The sequence below is a fragment of the Mobula birostris genome, chromosome 1 (genome assembly GCF_030028105.1).
Source record: "Mobula birostris isolate sMobBir1 chromosome 1, sMobBir1.hap1, whole genome shotgun sequence".
Taxonomy (NCBI): domain Eukaryota; kingdom Metazoa; phylum Chordata; class Chondrichthyes; order Myliobatiformes; family Myliobatidae; genus Mobula; species Mobula birostris.
Genome location: NC_092370.1, coordinates 55,572,120 through 55,592,461, shown reverse-complemented (window position 1 = coordinate 55,592,461; position 20,342 = coordinate 55,572,120). Strand labels below are relative to the sequence as shown.

The window sequence follows — 20,342 nt, the reverse complement described above, 5'->3', positions numbered from 1 at the left end:
AACGGGTAACAAGATGTTGAGGATTGCATATGCAGGAGGATGTTTAATAAGGTGAAAAGCCAATACAAATCACTTTTTATATGGTTATACCTGAACCTAAAATGTCAAAGTCACTGTGCCACTTAATAGAAGTGTGTAGGGCTGGAGATAAAAAAAACAACACAGTTATGAGTGCAGGTATTAGCAAAGGTGGTAGAGTGAGCTGTTTATCTTCAGAATTCTCAGTGAGGGGAATCAGAAAAGTTCTGGCAAAGGAGGGTCCTTATAATATCTCTGGGGTTAGAGGTGAAATTAAATGTACAGGGAAAGGAATGAACACAATTCAAAATCCCGTCTACATCCTCACCTAAGACAGAAGGTATGCATAAACCCGTTAGTGTCTTCCAGCACTCATCATACCAGGTATGTAGAGGGAAAGGAAGCTATATAACATGTAACAAGCAGGTTGCTACCTAGTTCTCAATAAAACAATCTGGCACACCATGTAACTGGGGGACTTTCCTTTACCAAACTTACTTGCATATTAAAGCTCTGAAGGGGCTCATTCAGCTCATCAGATCTACATCATCTTCCAGTAGAACTAGTCCATCAGTTCCACTCTCCCCTTTACCTTTCTCACACCCTGCAACCTATTCTCCCTTATATACACATCAGCTCTCCTTTCATTCTTTTTGACAGGTTCGTATATTAATGGGTAACTTGTACAGGAACCAATTAACTAACTAACATGTCTTTGGGAATAAGAGGAAACCAGAATACAGTAAAAACACGCACAGTCGCAGGCAAGAAGTGTACCCACCACACAGAAAGATCAGAATTTAACCCAAATCCCTGGAGCTGAGGCATCTGCATTGATCTCATCCACCTTGAAGTAAATTGGCATTATATTTCTTATGCTACAGGCCTAATTATAAAAAATTTCAATAAACTGTTAGTAACCATGGCATAGCTCTGATTAAAGGACACCCTATTCCTGGAATACAAAAGAATTACTAACAAGAAGCTATTCAGCCCATCAGGTCTACTCCACCATTCAAAATCATGACTGGTCCTATACCAGGCCCATTTTTTCTTTTTACCTAATTCACCTGTATTGCATTACTACCCAAAAATCTACCAGTCTTAAGCTTTGATTGTGCTCAATAGCAAACCATCGATTGGCATCTAGGATAGGCAATTCCAAATATTTACTAATCACCAAGTAACAAAAAATTTCCATATCTCTATCCTAATTAGCTGATTTTCCAACTAAGTATAGTCTCTTCGCATCCACATCAACAATGCCTCTGAATCTATTGCTTGATAATGTTATCACCCACCATTCTAGATTTCAGAAAATTTAGGGTACCCCTACTGGATCATGCTTCATAGGATAACCTTCACATCCCAGAAGCAAGTCCTGTAAATCTACATTGCAACACTACCAATTCAGATTTATCTGCAGTTTTAAAGAACAAAACTGCACACGTTACTCCAGCATCACTTAATTTGTCTTGCACTCTGCATCCAGTATCTAGTATCCTTCCCTTGAGCCTGCAGAAACAATGGAAATTAAATGGTACAATCGTGAAGGAAATCAAGAAGAGAAAAGGTCCAGATATTCACAAGACAAAATTATTATAGATACCAAAAACAAGAAAAAACAGTTAAAAATGTTACTATGAGATTACAAGAGATAGAGAGCACCAGAAATAACAATAAATAAAAAACTGGTTAGGCCTTGGATGGAGTATTCTAGTGAATTCAGAGTATCTTATTTTTAGAAAGGATACAGAGGCGTCTAACAAAAATAGTATCAGGGATGAAATACTTCAATAACATGAAATGTCCAGAAATGCTGAAGTTGCTCCCCTTGAGGAGAAAAAACTTAAGGGGGAATCTGACTGAGATCTTCAAAGCTATGAAGTATTTATAGAATAAATAAAGCGTTCTCTGGAAGGATGAGTAACTATACACATACTTCAGAGAAACTATGGTACAACAGATCAAAAGTGCTTCCTTCCGTGGTGTATAATTCTGTCATTTCATGAACTACTTAATCTCCAGTAGATTGTTGCCTTAACCTGACTCAGTTCTTTTAGTATTGCCCTATTCTGCCCTCTCATAATCCAAACTCAATTCCCATCTAATTCTGTTTACTTTCCAGTGTCTGTTGGTCTTCTTCAATGCTGCGTTATGCTATGATTGTATAATTTTGAACATATTACAAATTCTCTAAAAATAAAAACAATACTACTTCACCCACAAGGCATTATCAGCATCATCATTGCAGAATCCATTAGACATAGGATTTTGCTTCCTTTCTCCTGCTTTTTCATTGATCTTTTTCTCCTCTAAGTTCCTCAATTCCTTTTCCTTGGCTCGCTTCAGGATGTAAGCTGCCTGTTGTTCTAATATGCATTGTTGCACCATTGGAAAATCCTGCAGTGCCTGGATCTGTTCAGAACGATTGATTTCTTTTCCATCCAGCCACTGCAAAACACAAAATGAGTAATATATAATTACAATATTAATCAAAATAAATGATTCTATAGATACTCAAGGTATATTAACAGCTACCAAACTGTGTTAGTTGCAGTCCTGTACTTAACTGCATTTAGTCTCTCCCGGTTTCTTTGACCTCTCAAAACACAAGATTTTTTTTTCCAGTGAAAAGGGCAGAGGTGTTCACTTCAGACACTATTTTTTTACCACAGATCTGCACATTGCACAAATGTGTAATCACTCCTTTCCAAGGTACACATAACTTTCTTTAGACTTAGCAAAGCAGAACAAAAAGGTCAAGTGACACAAGTTTGCAGATAAACAAAGGGTGAACTAAGTTAGTAATATAGCAAATGAGATCACATCACATATAACTAAATTGTCTTCATTCCTTCACAGGCAATGAGAGAGTCATTTCATGACCCTGATACAAGGAGAAGATACATATTCCTGTTTGACTGGTGGAACCACAGCTGCCACTGAATGTACTGATCCAAGAACTAGCAATCCTCCAAGAGGACCACAATCTTGTCAATAGGGTTTGGAGGCTTGCGTGCCTCAATAACCCAGAGAGCTATGTTGGCTGGAGTCAGGGCTTCATGCTTTAGCTCTTGGTAGATTTACCCATGCCAAACAGGTCAAAGGGTAGAGGCCCATTTGTGGTCCACCGATCCTCCAGGTTCAGGGGTTCAGCTCAGGGCTAATAATCCTACAGGTAAAACAAAATTATTACAGAAACAGCAATGAAGACTCCTTTTACATCTGAGTGCAACATATTCCTGAGACTCATCTCAGGACTTGCATGACTGACAGTACTGAAAACCAGGAGGAAGCTACCGACATGATAAAGGAAACTCTGAACACCCAGTGATGGAGGACCTTCATTGCTACCCTAAGCACCAGCGGGATAATGGGAGGGAGAGAGGGAGAGGGGGAGGGGGAGAGAGGGGGAGGGGGAGAGAGGGGGAGGGGGAGAGAGGGGGAGGGGGAGAGAGGGGGAGGGGGAGAGAGGGGGAGGGGGAGAGAGGGGGAGGGGGAGGGGGAGAGAGGGGGAGAGAGGGGGAGAGAGGGGGAGAGAGGGGGAGAGAGGGGGAGAGAGGGGGAGAGAGGGGGAGAGAGGGGGAGAGAGGGGGGGGAGAGAGAGAGAGAGAGAAGAAATGGCACTACATTGATGCATTGAGATGAGTCATTGCTCCCTCGAGTATTGGACATGCTAACAGATTCTCTGATCTCTCTACCTGGGTTGCAGTCAGTCCTACGATTTTAATCCAATGAAGTTATGAATAATAAAAGACAGTGGAAGGAGGATTTAAGGAATTTAACTTAAAAGATAGATCATATACCAATACAATGTTATTGGATTGGGTTAAAGGTGCAGTGCAGTAAATGCAGAATCTAAATCTGATGCAATTAAACCATCGAGTGATACACTGGACAACAAAGATTTTGCTTCCTGAATACTTTGGAGTGCATCTTATGGATTTTGGGCTGCTGATCATGAAAATTGTCATGAGATTTCCCAAACATGTACCATTCATATATAATCACCTATTTTGTTATTTCAATTCATAATTCAAGACAATTAAAATGTTGCCCACAATGTAAGCTGAAAAGTTATCTATCTTGACCAGGCATACCTGGGCACGCTAAGGCAGGGTGGATGCTGCATGGCAGGACAGGTCTTAGAAAGACCATAAAAGCATCACATACACATTGTTCTATGCATTGCATTTATACGTATATTGGTTTGTGATCATGTTGATATATATGCTTTGTGCACATAGCATATTGTGTCTACTCATAATAAATTAATTGCATTTTCAGGAGTGCTTGTGACAGCAAAATGTCTCATCAATGTTGCAGTAGCCAAGATACTTAGTTATATTTGTGGCGAGTATATGCTTAAATCTCAAAGACGGCGCATCACTTCTTTTATTAAGAAGGCCTATTAGCTCTATTTTTGGTGTAAAATTGGCAACCAAGACAAAACCTGGGCTCCTTACATTTGTTATGCAACATGCATTGTTGATCTTAGAGCTTGGCTTTGCGGTTATCAGAGGTCAATACAGTTTGCTGCCCCAAAGATATGGCAAGAGCAGAAGGATCATGTGACAGACTGCTACTTCTGACTGACCAGTGTGTCTGGTTTCTCTGATAAAAACAAGAAATCCATTGAATACCCTAATCTCCCTTCAGACATGAAACCTGTGCCAATTGATGATCGTCTAGTACCAAAGCCACCATAGACATGGAGTCTAGAGGAGGCACACAAATATGCTATGATGCATGACCCTGGAATGGAAAATGCCACTGATCCTGATATTGATCCCTTTATGTCAAGTGAACCTTATCTCACAACTTAATCGGAGTTAAATGACCTGGTCAGAGACTTGGGTTTGTCAACAGCAAAACCAGAAGTTCTGGGTTCAAGACTACAAGGATGGAATCTGTTTTCCCCAGGCGTACAACTGTGTTTCAGCACTGACATTAATGGGCTTTTGACAGCTTTGGGTTGTTAACATGACCCACAATAATGGCATCTTTTTATTGATTCTTCAGTGTAAAGCCTGAAAGCTATGCTGCTACACAGCGGCAATGTCCACCCTTCAACATAAATCGGCTATGCAGTACACATGAAATAAAACTACTAAAATTTGGAAATCTTGTTGAAAAACATACAGTATAGCAACTACAACTGGAACATCTGTGGTGGATCTGAAAGTAATAGTGTTGCTACTAGGAATGCAGCTCGGATGCACCAAGTACTGTTGTTTCAATTATTAATGGGCTAGCCATGCTAAGGAATCTCATTATATTAAGAAGGATTGGCCACTCTGTCAGTAGTTGGTTCCAAGGCACAAAAGTGTGGCACATAAGCTACTTATAGACCAAACAAGGATATCTTTGCCTTCTCTTCAGATATGGGTTTATGAAAAATTCTATGAAGGATTTCAATATTTGAGACAGGTGTTTCCCAGAATAACTGATGCTAAGATTAAGGAAGGCATTTTTATTGGTCCACAAATCAAACAGGTCATCAATGACAGGCAATTCAAAGAATTTCTAGTGGGACTGGAGAAAATTACATGGAAGACTTTTAAGAATGCTGTTGAAAATTTTCTTGGCAACAATGTGCAGCTGGTTGGCAATGTGCTTCAAGCATATGAAGTACAATGTGTCACTAAAGATTCATTTTCTGCATTCCCAGTTAGACTTATTTCCTGCAAAACTTGGCGCTATCAGTGATGAACTTGGTGGTTATGGAGAAACGGTATCAGGGTAATCAGAATCCAGTAATGCTGGTTGATTACTGCTGGATACTTAAGCAAGAAGCCTTAGACAGTGAGTACAAATGAAAATCATCAACAAAATATTTCTATTTTAATTGAACTATTACTAAGTGTCGGCACCGTTATGCAATTAAACATAATATATTAAATAAAAGTTAATTTCTTGTTTCTCCAAATTCCTATGTGGAACCCGTAGTCTTAAATTATATATGCCTTCAGCTTCAAGCAATCTATCATAACCGCAAAAAAATTCTGAGGAAGCAACATTTTTTGGGGGAAAAAACATACTGTCCAGTTTCATTCAAGGCAGTTGGAGAATTAAAGATAGAGCACAATAATTGTTATAGCTTTGATACTTTAGCTTATGCAGATTTCAACTACATTGCCTCCTTACAAGCAAAAACATTCCCAGAACAAAAGTCATAGAAATTAGAGTTCTGAGACAGGGTCTCCACCCAAAACATTAACCAACCTTCTGCCTGACTTGCTGAATTTCAGCAAATTAATTGAAATCATAAAAGGTGCCATTATTAACAATTGATTCCATTGTCTGAAAATGGGCATTTATATGGCAGATAAAATTACAATCAGCTACTAAGGTTGTTCACAGTGATTTCCTTTCGAATGCAGTCAATAGCCAAAAGCAACAAAATACATCACTTTTTCCAATGTCCCAGTGTATACACAACAGAATAAATAATATCCTTCTGTGCTAGCTCAAAGTTCAAAAGTTCAAAGTACATTAATAATCAAAGCACAAATATGCCAATATACACAACCCTAAGATTCATTTTCTTGCAGGCATACTAAAATCTATAATAGAACAATAACCATAATAGAATCAATGAAAGACCAGTGATTCTGGGCTTTGCCTTAACTGTGTTCTGTTGCTTAAAGTTGACAAACTAAATCAATAAATTAGATTATCTAACACAAAATCTATTAAAACACTGAAGTTGAATAACTGGAAATGTGAAGCACTATGTTCAATTATAGTTTTATCCTTCTACAGAATTATAATTTTACAAAAGATGTCTATCACACGCTACTAAACATTTATATTTTGATAATCACTCATCCCCAGAGATAAAATTGTTAAAATGTAAGGCATAACAGCTCTGATGCTATTTTCCCTGATGCTCACCAAAATGAACTATAAATAGCTGCCTAATTTTGTAACACTGAAACACTTCATCAACCAATACATCTCCAAGTCCCTCCCAAATATCTTGATCTGATACACAAATAACAAACCTAATCCCTTAAATAGATCTTAAGTGTTTATGAAAAAAATAATACACTAATGGTTAAAAGACAGGAATGCCGTGGAAGTCAAAATTCCTAACCTTTAGCTGTGGGAGAACAGCAATCACAAACTTTCTGTAGCCATCAAATTCATAACAAGGGTTTCCAACCAGAAAAAGTTCTTCCAAGTGTACATTAGCTTTGAGTGACTCCACACTGGTCAGTTCACCCACAAAGTTTACTGTTAGGTCAAGTTTCTTCAAAAATTCACAGCCTGCCAAGGAAAGAGAAAAATACCATATTTGAAGAATAGTTTGAGACCAGAGGCTAATACTGCAACATAAAAAAATGTATTCCTGCAGAAAGGGAGATGAAGGAAGGAAGCAGTGCAGGGATGATTACGCTGTTAATGAAGAAAGTGTCTACAGGGGGCTTAAAAAAAGCAACTCTGGGGGAAATAAGTTACTTAAGTCACTGGCCTAATATAGATTGTAATATTAGGTGATCGCATGAAGGAAGTAGATCATGGTAAGTTTAGGTTAGGTCTGTAAATTTGGTAGAGCAATGATTCTTCTCTTACAAGCAGTGCAGGTGAAACAAACATACTCATTCCAATATCTCTGACTTCAATTTAGGTACAGGTTTCACAAACCCATAGAAAGCTAGTCCTTGGTCATTAAATTTGACTGGCTGCTGAAATCTATGGCTTCCTACCTTATGAACATGTTCAAATTACTTCTACGGAGGTTAGTCACCTGCTTGAGCTAAACCAAAATAACTGCATTCATATCTGTTTGGAGTTGGCTTTTTGCATCAACCTGTCCTCTCAATCTCAAAGTGGTTAAAACTTAGCCCTTAAAATGTCTTAAAAGCCTGTCTTATATCTGTAGAATTTCAAAGTCCAACACACATAGGAAATCTGCAGAACTCAGACACTAGTTTCAGCTCAGAATATGCTCTTGTAGTATTGAGGTAACTCTGCATTCAGTCCAAGGGCACTAGATGTATGTGTTACAGTGACTGGGGATGTACTATCTCTTGATCAAGCAAAAAAAAATCTTAGCACACATTTGTCCTTGTGATGGCTAGAATATGTCAAATTAGAGAGAGGAAGATAAAGACAGAAAGTTTGTCAGCATCCCACAGATCAGCTGGATGATATATATAACTTTGCTTTCTGTATTGCTGCTACTGTAGACATGTTTACTTTCCGTATTACATTTGCTCCAGTCCTAATAAAGTGTTTTCTTGGTGTTTACCACATGGCAGTGCCTCCCTTTGTTTGCAAATGCATTTGTGAATGCCCTGAGCTGAATCGGAAGGGAACATAGAAAAAAAATTTAAATAATTTTCATTTACAATAGGTTAAAGTGGAGGTTGAAAGTTTCTTGATTAGGATAGAAGTAAAAGATTATGGGGAGAAGGCAGGAGAATGCACTTGAGAGGGATAACAAACCAGCCTTGATAGAATGACTCGATGGCCCAAATGGCCTAACTCTGCTCCAATGTTTTATGGTTATATCCCAATGTGGAGTTTTATTCATGCACATTTTATTTGGCAGTGGCAGATTAAGAAAAAATTTCCGTTGGTTTTATTTATTGATTTATTTAGCAATACAGTGCAGAGTAGGCTCTTCTGGCCCTTTGAGCCATGCCACCCCAGCAACCACACAACCCCAATTAACCCCAACCCAATCACCAAACAATATATAACAGATGTCTGGTATATCTTTGGACAATGAGATGAAATCGGAGGACCTGGAGAAACCTCACGCAAACCATGGGGGGGGGGGCATAAAGACTCCTTATGCCGAATTGAATTGAACGCCAAACTCTGGAATGCCCAAGCTGTAATAGCATCACGCTAACCACTACACTACTGCTGCACACAATTATTTAAACCAATAGGAGCTCCACTAGAATTATTTAAATAGAAAACATTGTTTTCTCAAATCTGTGAAGAGAAAATAAAACTGTGCAAAAGCAAGATGTTAGTCGAAAAAAGAAGAGACAATCAGAAAAGAACATCCATGGTAGTGTAAGAGGTTTCTAGTATTGCATTATTGTGTTGTACAATTTGGTCCAAAACTTCAGGCTTCTGTACCTCCTGTTGGCAATATCAACAAAAATATGGGATGATACTGCCTTCTTGAGGCAGTGTCTCCTGTAGATGCTGTCAGTGGTGGGGAGGCCTATGCAGGTATACATCCTCAGCTCCATTCTTGATTTCATGACTCTCACCATGAAGTCTGGAAGCTTAAAAAAATGCGCCTGTTGTGCACTACTAAAAGCAAGAGAGGGATAGAATTCAGATCCATGCACAAACATGTTCTAACGGGTGGGAGATGGGTTGGCTTGATTTAGGCAACTCACAGGGAAAATGAAAATACTGTATCCAATTCTTTCGGAATTTCCGTAGATCACCTATTCCATGACAAGTTTAAGTTCAGCTTACCCTCCAAATTCTCTATGCATTCAATGTTATTTAAAGCCAGATTAAGATACTCCAGTTTCTTCAGTCTGCCAACGTTTTCTGAAAAACAAAATGGTCAAGCCAGGTAATAATAAAACATCAAAAGTTAGAGACTACACACACAAAATACTGGAGGAACTCAGCAGGCCAGGCAGCATCTATGGAAAAAGGTACAGTCGACATTGAGAGTCAAAATGTCGACTTACTTTTTTCAATAGATGCTGCCTGGCCTGCTGAGCTCCTCTAGCATTTTGTGTGTATTAATTAGAATTCCAGCATCTGCAGATTTTCTCTCATTTAAAATTAGAGACTAACAAGCTTTACAATTGAATGAACACCTGCTGTATGTACACTTGCAGGAATCAATAAAATGTTGCCTAAATTGGCTATTACCTTTCAAATATTCTGCTGTATTATATGACGGCATCAAACTAAACACTGAAATATACAAACTATGTGTATTTGCCCAACTAGAAATCATGCTATAAAAATTACTTTTGTCCTTTTCTCTTAAGTACATTTTGCTTCCATTTTCCTGCTTAGAGAAAAATTGACATTGACCTTTAACTTATACATCCTGGTGTAAAAAGTGTCTTATCAAGGACTATCCAATCCGACTGGATTGAGGAGACAGAGGGCAGCTAATCTTGTTTATACAGCAGGGACATAAGCAGCACCAGCGAGATGTGAGCTCTGCCCAATAAATCACAGGCACATCCACTCCCAGCACTGGTAGAAGGCCCTGTGTCAAGAATGCAAAATCATCAAAGATCCCCACCAGCCAAGCAATGCCATCTTTTTATGGCTACCATCAGACAGCAAGTATATTAGTCTGAAGTCCCACATCACTAGGTTCAAGGATAACTACTGCTTTTCAACTACTGAAATGGTTAAAAAGAAATTTCCTTTTTATAAATGAAGTAAAGTGAGAAAACCTAACCATATTCATTTTGGTGATAATTTTCTATAAGCTATCAATATAGATAATTGATAACATTTAGTGACTCCTCACAGAATTATATAGCATGGAACCAGACCCTTCAGCCCAACTTACTATGTTACCCAGTGAGCTGGCCCCATCTGTCCTCATTTGGTATCAAAACAAGATGAGAGGGAGCAGATTTGAAGGGGATCTGAGGGAAAAGCTTTTCCATACAGAGCGTTAAAATTTGGAATGAGGTGCTAAAGGAAGAGGTAAATGCAGATAAAGATCACTATATTTTGAAAAGCAGTTAGGTAGGCACTTGAATAGGCAAAATATAGAGCAAATGGAATTACTGCAAATGGAAATAAAGTTCAGCATGTACAGGGTGAGTCAAGGGCATGTTTCTGTGCTGAACAATTCTACGATTCTCATTGCCTCAGCAAAATGCAGGTCCCTTGATCAGTAAACCATTAACATAGAATTTATTTATTTGGATATTTAAGACCCAGATGCTCCCAATTTACTCCAGTTCTGAAATTTAGTCCTCCTCAGAACACAATAATAGAACGATTCTCATCAGGAAGTCATGTTTATTTGTGATGGATTTGATTGGAGGCCTAAAATAAATGGGTTTGTTATGGCCATGGAACTTCACTTAGCTGTGCTGACTTGGGCACTTGGTGGGTCTCAAAATGGACTTTGTTTTGAAAAATGTAGGTAGCTTTTGGATGACTTAAATCATTGTCTCATTTTATTCCCTAAACTCTCAGATAATGGGGGCAATTTCACTGAAATCATAGTCCAAAATTTAAATACAACAAAGATTATATGGATTTTTGATCCTTCATGTTCATTAATGCATGTTCACTTATTAAAAAATGACAAATTTGTCATTAACATATGCTTGAGAAGATGTTCAAAACAGTTAGAGCTTTTAACTGTTATCTACTTCTACTATTGCATGAAATAAAGGCAAAGGAAAATTCTCCTCCCAATTTTTAATATTTTAGTTAACAATAGTTCATGCACAAACTACTTTTTTTCCTTTCCTGGCAAAGCTGAGCGACTGATTTTTAATGGTAGTCTCAAACTTTAAACAGTCCCTCAAATGTAATATTAATTTTTAAAATAGTAATGTTTAACATTTTAATAGAATTAGATGTATAATAATTTAACAATGCTAGCTTACACAATCAAGAATTGAAATTTTACAACTAAAATTAGTAATAGTATCTATCATAGAACTATTTAAGGAACTATCTAACATATTGTTATTGTTTTCTTTAAATAATGATCACAACATAGCTTCTTAGAACTCTAAAAATGTTCTTGTTACCTGAAATTTAACCTGATTTTCATTTGAATGACCATTTTTTACCACATCATACATTAATTATTCTGCATTTCGAAGTTCTAAAAAGGTATGCAAACATTTATTCAAGAATTATCAAATTTCAGTCTGAGGTAATGGCATTTCTAAAATGCTTTGACTTACAGTACAGGTGAATCTTTTTTCTATTTAATAGAATGTGGTTGAACTGCCATTATTTCAGATTAAAAAGTGATTTTCTCTTATATGCCCTCTATTTAAATATTAGGCTAAAGTAGCACAAGTAGGTGAAGAGAAAGTTAACATATCATTTTCACACATTATGCCAATAATAATTCAGCATAAGAATATGAAAGTTAGATCAAGGATCACAATATGCCAAGAAATTAGCAATAATGGCCCCAAGGCCAACATACTATCACATTCATAAATGTCCTTTTAGGGAGAAAATCTGTCATCTTATTCACTCTGGTATACCCTGTATACATCCATTCTGTATATATGAATCCTTTCTTTCTTTTTTCTTTTCAAATCTTTATTGTTATATTATACAAAAGAAATAACACGAGTACATCGAAGTAACAACACTTACAATGTCTCAAAGAAAACAAACATTATCTTAAAAGACTGAAAGCAAAAATTTTATGATAATAAAGAACACTACTAAGCAGAAAAAGTGGGGGAAAAACCCCATTAGGTGAACAACCCCGGAGCCATGCGTCATACAAAAAGCTCCTAAAAATAAACATCAAACCGCCAGCAAGAAAGAAAAAATATACCAAAAAATTTACAATTAGATTGTGGAGAAAATCTATCAATTAGCTCAAATGATAATAATGAGCAAATGACCCCCATCTTTTCTCAAAATCAAATAAAGGTTCAAAGGTTCGACTTCTAATTTTCTCCAAACGAAGACATAGCATCACTTGAGAGAACCATTATGACAAATTGGGAGCTGATGTATCCTTCCACTTCAACAAAATGGCCCTCCTAGCTATCAATGTAACAAATGCAATAACATGTTGGTCAGACACAGAGATACCATGAATATTTTGAGGAATTATTCCAAGAAGCACAATTTATCAGGTTGTAGATTAATTTTAAGTGCTTTAGAAATTGTTGAAAAAACTGACTTCCAGAACTGTTCTAATATAAAACAAGACCAAACATATGTGTCAGTGTAGCTATCCCAGTTTTACATTTATCACAATAACTATCAACATTAGAAAACATTTTAGAAAGTCTCTCCTTCAACAAATGGTAATGATGTACAATTTTAAATTGAATCAGTGAATGACTAGCACAAATCGAAGAAGAGTTAACCAACTTCAAAATCTGTATCCAATCCTCCATCATAAAAGTCAAATTGAATTTTTTCCCAATCCTGTTTAATCTTAGATAAAGGACGCTTATCCTATTGTAATAATAAATTATAAATTCTTCCAATAGAACCCTTCGTTGATACTCATAATAGTATCTAACAGGTCAGTCTCCAATATATAAGGAAAATTACTTAAATATTTTTGTAAGAAATGTCTAACTTGAAGGTATTGCAAAAACCGTGAGCACGAAAGAGAATATTTATCAATTAATTGTTCAAAGACATCAATCTATCTTCTTTAAATAAATCCTAAAAAGAATTAATACCTTTATTTTTCCAAAGTAAAAAAATTAGGTCACTCAAAGAAGGCATAAAAAAAGTAATTTTGATAAATTAAACTGCAAAGTTTAAATTTTTTAAGATTAAAAAAATTATGGAGCTGGAGTCAAATTTGTAATCACAGGGTATAGGTTTAAATTAGCAACTTTAGCTAATTGTATAGGTAAAGCAACTCCCAATAACGAGGTTAAATAAAACTGTTTCACAGCTTTCAGCTCCAGGTCTACCCAAATTGGCCGATCGTTCTTATCAACCCAATATAACCAAAAGGACATGCATCGCACATTAACAGTTCAATAATACATTCTTAGATTAGGCAAAGCAAGACCTCCATCCTTTTTCAAATTTTGTAAGTGACATTTGCTAATTCTTGGTCTTTTATTATTCTAAATAAAAGATAAAATAATAGAATTCATCCGATCAAAAAACTCTAGTCAAAAAAAAGGGATATTCTGAAATAAATTTAAAAATTTTGGGAAGATCATCATTTTAATTATAAGAATACGACCAACAAGTGAAAATGTAAGTGGACTCCATCTACTAAATAAATACTTCATAGAGTCTGCTAAGGGAACAAAATTGGCTTTATAAAGATCCTTATATTTTTTAGTAATTATAACACCTAAGAATCCTTATCCATTCTAGTATGGTTCCATTTCAAATATCTTGAAATGGCACAGGAAGCCACTTTATTACACCATAACTGCTATGTTAAAGGAGATAAAGAGACCCCAGCATTGACCTGGGACTAAACTAATTCATGGCAACGTTGTTTCTAATCTAGTCTGCCTTCCAATGTCTTCCTCTCATTAACATCATGTGATGGGTGACTAAATTGGGGAAGCCATTGCAAAGGCTAGTTAAATAACAACTTGAGACAATCATACACTGCAGACAGCATATCAGACTCACCACCACAACCCCTGGTTACATGCTAATCCACACCAGCAGGATAGAGCCACAACAGGATGAAGTACAGTGTTATGTTGGCAAGATGACGCATCCCTGGGAATCCTCAGCATCTACTCCCGATCTAATGATGTCACGTGGTATTGTTACGTAACCGGTAACAATGAATATCAATCGAGTCAGGTTATATAAAAACAACCAAACGTTTATTAAACACGGATAAACAATAACAACAAACGAAAACCTTAACCAGAAGTTAACTGCTATGCGACCGTTCAACAAATCGTCACTCGCTACTGGTTGTCAAAACGATAAATTCGAAAACAGTTCTTAAAGTGGTAAAGTCAAACACAGTTCTTAAAATGGTAAATTCTAAAGTCCAACAGATTTATACATTCAATTGGGAGAGACTTCTCTGAAGAAGGATTTCTTCATAGACGCGACTTTTCTTCTGGTTCTGTCCAAAGGATTCACGAGGAAGGAAATAGACGGCTTAAAACAACTGACCTTAATTTCTAGAGAGCACCTTGCATGAACTTCCTTTCTCTTTTGGCAGGAGTTATCTCAAAGCAGGTTGCTACTTCTTCAACGAATACTCAATAAGGTTGATCCTTTATTAAACTGCTGCACATTCCTGACTTCTCTTAATCCTTCATATCCTGTACTTCGATAAAGTCTTCACTCTCCAATACCACTGAAAAGGTACATCGACAAATCTAGCAAAAAGGGTAAACTGCCAATCCAGCACTATTGTACCCTACAATAGAACGTAAAACTCCGTTTTAAAAATGAAACTGCATCATAAAACAAATACGTAACTGAACGGAGACGATGACGAACGTTCTAGCTGGAAAACTAAAAACTAAATTGCATCACCTGAGGTCTTCCCTTTTATACCCATGGTGAACATGTCATCACGTGATCTCACATCGGCGGGAATATTACATCAGGTGACCTCCAAAAGACCATTACATCATTCTCACAAGAAAGTCACAAGATCTCCTTGAGGTACGTAACAGTATCAAATCAAATCTGGGGTGAAATAACCTCCATCTGATTACAATTGACTTTCCTATTTAGGCTGCTAAATCAACACTTAATCATGAACACAAGAGATTCTGCAGATGCTGGAAATCCAGAGCAACACACATATAACACTAGAGGAACTCACTCAGCAGGTCAGGCAACATCTATGGAAATAAATAAACAGTTGACGTTATGGGCTGCAACGCTTCACAAGGACTGGAAAGGAAGGGGGAAGAAGCCAAAATAAGGTGGGGAAAGGGGAAAAGTACAAGCTAGAAGGCGGTAGTGTTCTAGTGTTGGCACATGGCCAAGTGGTTAAGGCATTCGTCTAGTGATTTGAAGGTCACTAGTTCGAGCCTTGGCTGAGGCAGCATGCGTGTCCTTGAGCAAGTCACTTAACCACACATTGCTCTGCGATGACATCAGTGCCAAGTTGTATGGGTCTTAATGCCCTTCCCTTGGACAACATCGGTGGCGTAGAGGGGGGAGACTTGCAGCATGGGCAACTGCTGGTCTTCCGTACAACCTTGCCCACGCCTGCACTCTGGAAACTTTCCAAGGTGCAAATCCATGGTCTCATGAGACTAACGGATGCCTACGTATAAATAAAGAAGGCGCCAGGTGAAGCTAGGTGGGTACGGGAGGGGGAATGAAGTAAGAAGCTGGAAGGTGATAGGTGGAAAAGGTAAAGGACAGGAAGAGGAGGAACCTGCTAGGAAAGGAGAGTGGACCACAAGAGAATGGGAAGGAGGAGGGGCACTGGGGGAGGCAACAGGCAGGTGACGAGAAGAGAAGAGGTAACAGGGAAGCCAGGGCGAGGAAATGAATAACAGCTAAAGGGGAGGGGAAATTTTACAGTAAATTAGAGAAATCGAATCAACACTTCTCCATTTTGAACATAATTTGTCGAAGCATTGAAGGGGTTGGTGCTATGACCTGGTTCTTTCGTCAAGCTTGTGTTTTCCCGACCACAAACACCAAATGATCAAATCCCATCCATTCTCTTTACCAAGGGACTTTGCCTCTGTAATCTTGACTGCAGTTTACATACCACCAACAGCCGACTATAATCAAGCACTCATTGGGTCTGCAGTAGTGTCTGAGAATGATTGACCACATCCTTGCCAATCTACCAAGCTCAGTAATAGGAGAGGGAATGGCATTAACAGTTGTTGTGGAAACAATGTTCTGCCTTCACACCCAACACCCATTGTATTGTCTAAGCTTTCAATCGTACTATATGGAATAGACTCTAGTTCTGGCAATTTAGAATGGGCAGTGATCAGACATTATGGTCTATCAATAGCAACAGAAATAAGTAAAATGAACGCAAAAAAAGTATGCTGGAAATATTATCAGGCACATATAAAAATAAGGTGCTAATCTAGTGAAATTGCAATACAGGATAACAAAACAGGAAAATGATCATGTAAGGTAAGGTAATCAATAGACAATAGGTGCAGGAGTAGGCCATTTGGCCCTTTGAGCCAGCACCGCCATTCACTGTGATCATGGCTGATCATCCACAATCAGTATCCAGTTCCTGCCTTATCCCCATAACCTTTGATTCCGCTATCTTCAAGAGCTCTATCCGTCTCTTTCTTGAAAGCATCCGGAGACTTGGCCTCCACTGCCTTCTGAGGCAGAGCAATCAAAAGATCAGACCAAAGTTCTGCAGGACTACTTACCTAATCACATAGAGCTAAATCCAATCTATTGAAGGAATTCGGAAGATTGAGCAGCATTTGTGGGAGGAAATGAATTGGCAATATTTCCTTTCCTCCCATAGATGCTGCTCAATCCACTGAGTTCCTCAAGCAGATTACTTGTTGCTCCATCAGTACCAAAACTGTTCCTGTTCAACAGTTGTTTGCTAATTTTCTATAATAAATTATCCAGTCGCTATCTGTAAGAAAGCATCATTGAGCCTTGTCTTTTCTTTTTCATATACTTTTAGAGGTGTATAAAATCATGAGCGATATAGATAGGGTGAATACTCTCAGCCGTTTTCCCCAGAGATGGGGTATCAAGAACTAAAGGATAAAGGAGCAGAAAGATTTAAAAGGAACTTGAAGGGCAACTTTTAAATTACAAAGGGTGGTATGTATACAGTATCATCTGCTAGAGGAAGTTGTTGAGACAGGTATAATGCCAATTTTTAAAAGACAGTTGGACAGATACATGGCTTGCAAAGGATTAAAAGATTATGGGTCAAACACGGGCAAATGTGACTAGCTTTTTTGGTATATTTTATTTGACATGGCCACTTTAGCCAAAGAGCCTGTTTCTACACTGTGTAACCTTAGGACTCTAATGTCTGTAATGTTTTAAACTGGATAACTCATTGTTTCTCTTCTCTTGCACCAACTTCTTGTGCGCCTTTGCTGAGCTCCAAAACTGTTTCATTGAGGAAATTAACAGTAATTGATTCATCAACATAATTGAAAGTTTTACATCTGGTAAATAATTAACAATCAAAATAAGAAAATTTTACTATCATTATTGCACAATTCGGCAAATTCAGCTAGACTTACCGATCTTAGGAATCAAATTATTTTGAAAGTAAAGAATTTTCAGATCTCTACACCATTTGTCAATGTGCTCAATTTTCTCTATTCCTTGTTGGTGCAATGAAATTTCTTCCAGAGAAAATATCTCACAGTTATTATGCTCTGCGCGTTGCCTTATCAAGCTTTCAGTGACTGTAAGACAGCAAAATAAGAAAAACAACACTATAAATTTTGGTAATATCTTTAAGGCAATCAGTGCATAGAATTGATATATCAGTTGATAAAACTAAATCTAGATTAAATGGCATAACAAATGATAAAAGGAATTCCAATCTACAGACAACTGCCACTGGATTCTGATGAGATTGCTGATTTAAAGCAGGAGACCAGAGTCAGTGCTCATTGGTAGTAACATCTCCTCGCTGTCAATCAACTCAGGAACAGCTCAATGATGCTGCTTAGTCCACTGCTATAATCCCTCTACACTCATGACCATATGGTTAGATATAGCTCAAATGACATCTAGACATTTGCTTTGGACACCACTGTTGTTGGCAGAATCTCAAATGGCAACGAGAAGGCATACAGGAGTCAGACAGATTGGTTGGTTGAGTGATGTCACAGCCACAGCGACCCACTCAACATCAGCAAGGAACTGACTGTTGACACACCAGTCCTCAGTGAGGATTGTAGGAGTTAGTAGTGGAAGTGGTAGTGGAGCAGCTGCACGTTCCTGGGTGTTCACATCTCAATGGATCTATTCTGGGCCCAACACATCACAAAGGCACACCGATACAATACTTCATTAGCAGTTTGGTATACAGCCAAAGACTTTTGTAATTTTCCATAGATAAATGGTAGAGAGCATTCTGACTGGTTGTATCACAGCCTGGTATGGAGGCTCCAATGAACAGGACCGCTGCAGAGGATTGCAGACTCAGCCAGTTCCAACATGGGCACAACCCTCCCAGCCATCCAGGACATCATGAAGAGGTGGCGCCTCAAGAAGGTGAAAACCATCGTTAAAGACCCTCACCATCCAGAACATGTCCTCTTCATGTTTCTGCTGTCGGAGAGGAAGTACAAGAGACTGAAGCCCCAAATACAACGTTTTAAGAATAGCTTCTTCACCTTCACCATCAGATTACCGACAGTCTATGAACACCAACTCATTATTCGTCGTGTGCCCTGTCATTTTTTGTACCTTTAGCAATTTTGTCTTGCATTGTACCGCTGCCACAAAACAAACTTCATGACGTACATCTGTGATGATAAACCTGAGTCTTATTCCGAGTCATAAATATGCAAAGCAAAAAAAACCCTGAAAAATCTCGCAGGGCGGACAGCAAGAAGGGGGGGGGGGAGGAGGGAGGGAGGGGGTGGAACAAAAAAGACATTTCAAGTCGACAGCAAACATTTATGCGAACTTTGTGGGGTCATTACATCCAGTTCAAATGTTTTATTTGCCAACAGAACATTACAGTTATCTGCATGCCGTATGTAGGACACGTTAAATTAGATGCAAGGCTTCATCTATCTGCTCTTTCTGACCCAGTGATATGTTGGGTCTTTAATGGGTAATCCCCTTGCTACCTAGCCCCGCCAACGCCCGGCCCATGGCGGGATCGCTGGTAAAATGAAGGCGCTGAGCTTCCCATCCGTTTGAACTGGGGAGCTGGGCGAGTCGGCAGCCCAACGCTACCGGCCTTGCCGTAAGCGGCCACCGGTCCGGGACAGAAGGACGCAGGTCGGGGCAGAGGGGTTAGGGTAACAAGTTTTCCTTGTTGTCGCGACACTACCATCACCCCAACTCCCACCTACTCACTTCGCACCATGGCGGCTTCTCCAAACTCTTCGGTAACCATGGAAACCAAACCCCGCCCTTTCCTTCCTTCTTTCCCAGTTTCTCCAATCACAACAGCCCGAACTTTCGAGGCGGAGATTATCATAGTCGCTCGAATACATCTTTTTAAAAATATAACTGTTCAAGGAAAGGTATTGAAGTCGACAATATCTCTTAGGAGTACACTTTGGGGGGGGGGAGACAGACATGTATTGTTGACAGCAGAGGAATGCCCCACAATGATACGTTTTTTTTGGCTCTAACCCACAATCCAGACACCCACGCACTATAAAACCAATATTCACTCAGAATGCGTGTTATTGTACTGGGGATCTTGCGCTAATCGCAACTTTCCGCTGGGGTGACGGAAAATCGTGCAAATCCCCTTGCTCTCCACTGTGCCGGATATCTGACTCAAAACAGCTGTGAATATGAAACTCTTGAGTTCAAGAACAATGAATGAAACAAAAGTAGAAAATCAAACTACTGCAGATGCTAGACGTCTGAAGTAAAAGAAAATGCTCCAAACACTCTATGGGTCAGGTAGCTTGTGCAAAAAGAGAAACACAGCTTAGAACATTTAAACATTTAGAAAGTTTTTGACAAGAACAGGTTATTCGCCCAACAAAGCAGCCAAATTCCTGTTC

At 38.5% G+C, this 20,342-nt stretch overlaps 1 protein-coding gene across 4 annotated transcripts in view; it reads right to left on the bottom strand.

The window, feature by feature from the left end:
- LOC140198973 (dynein axonemal assembly factor 11-like) overlaps positions 1-19,723 on the bottom strand; it is a 49,324-nt gene extending 29,601 nt beyond the window's left edge. For 3 of the 4 annotated variants that reach the window (XM_072260339.1, XM_072260426.1, XM_072260597.1), the window contains exons 1-5: positions 19,678-19,723; positions 17,877-18,044; positions 9,475-9,552; positions 7,121-7,293; positions 2,246-2,472 (exon numbers count right to left, since the gene is read on the bottom strand). In XM_072260339.1, the coding sequence (XP_072116440.1) occupies positions 2,246-2,472; positions 7,121-7,293; positions 9,475-9,552; positions 17,877-18,044; positions 19,678-19,717 (686 nt within the window). In that variant the 5' untranslated portion in view covers positions 19,718-19,723. Of the gene's footprint in view, positions 1-2,245; positions 2,473-7,120; positions 7,294-9,474; positions 9,553-17,876; positions 18,045-19,056; positions 19,116-19,677 lie in introns of those variants that run through there. The other variant, XM_072260509.1, reaches the window with a different exon arrangement.
- Between the last annotated feature and the right edge of the window lie 619 nt (positions 19,724-20,342).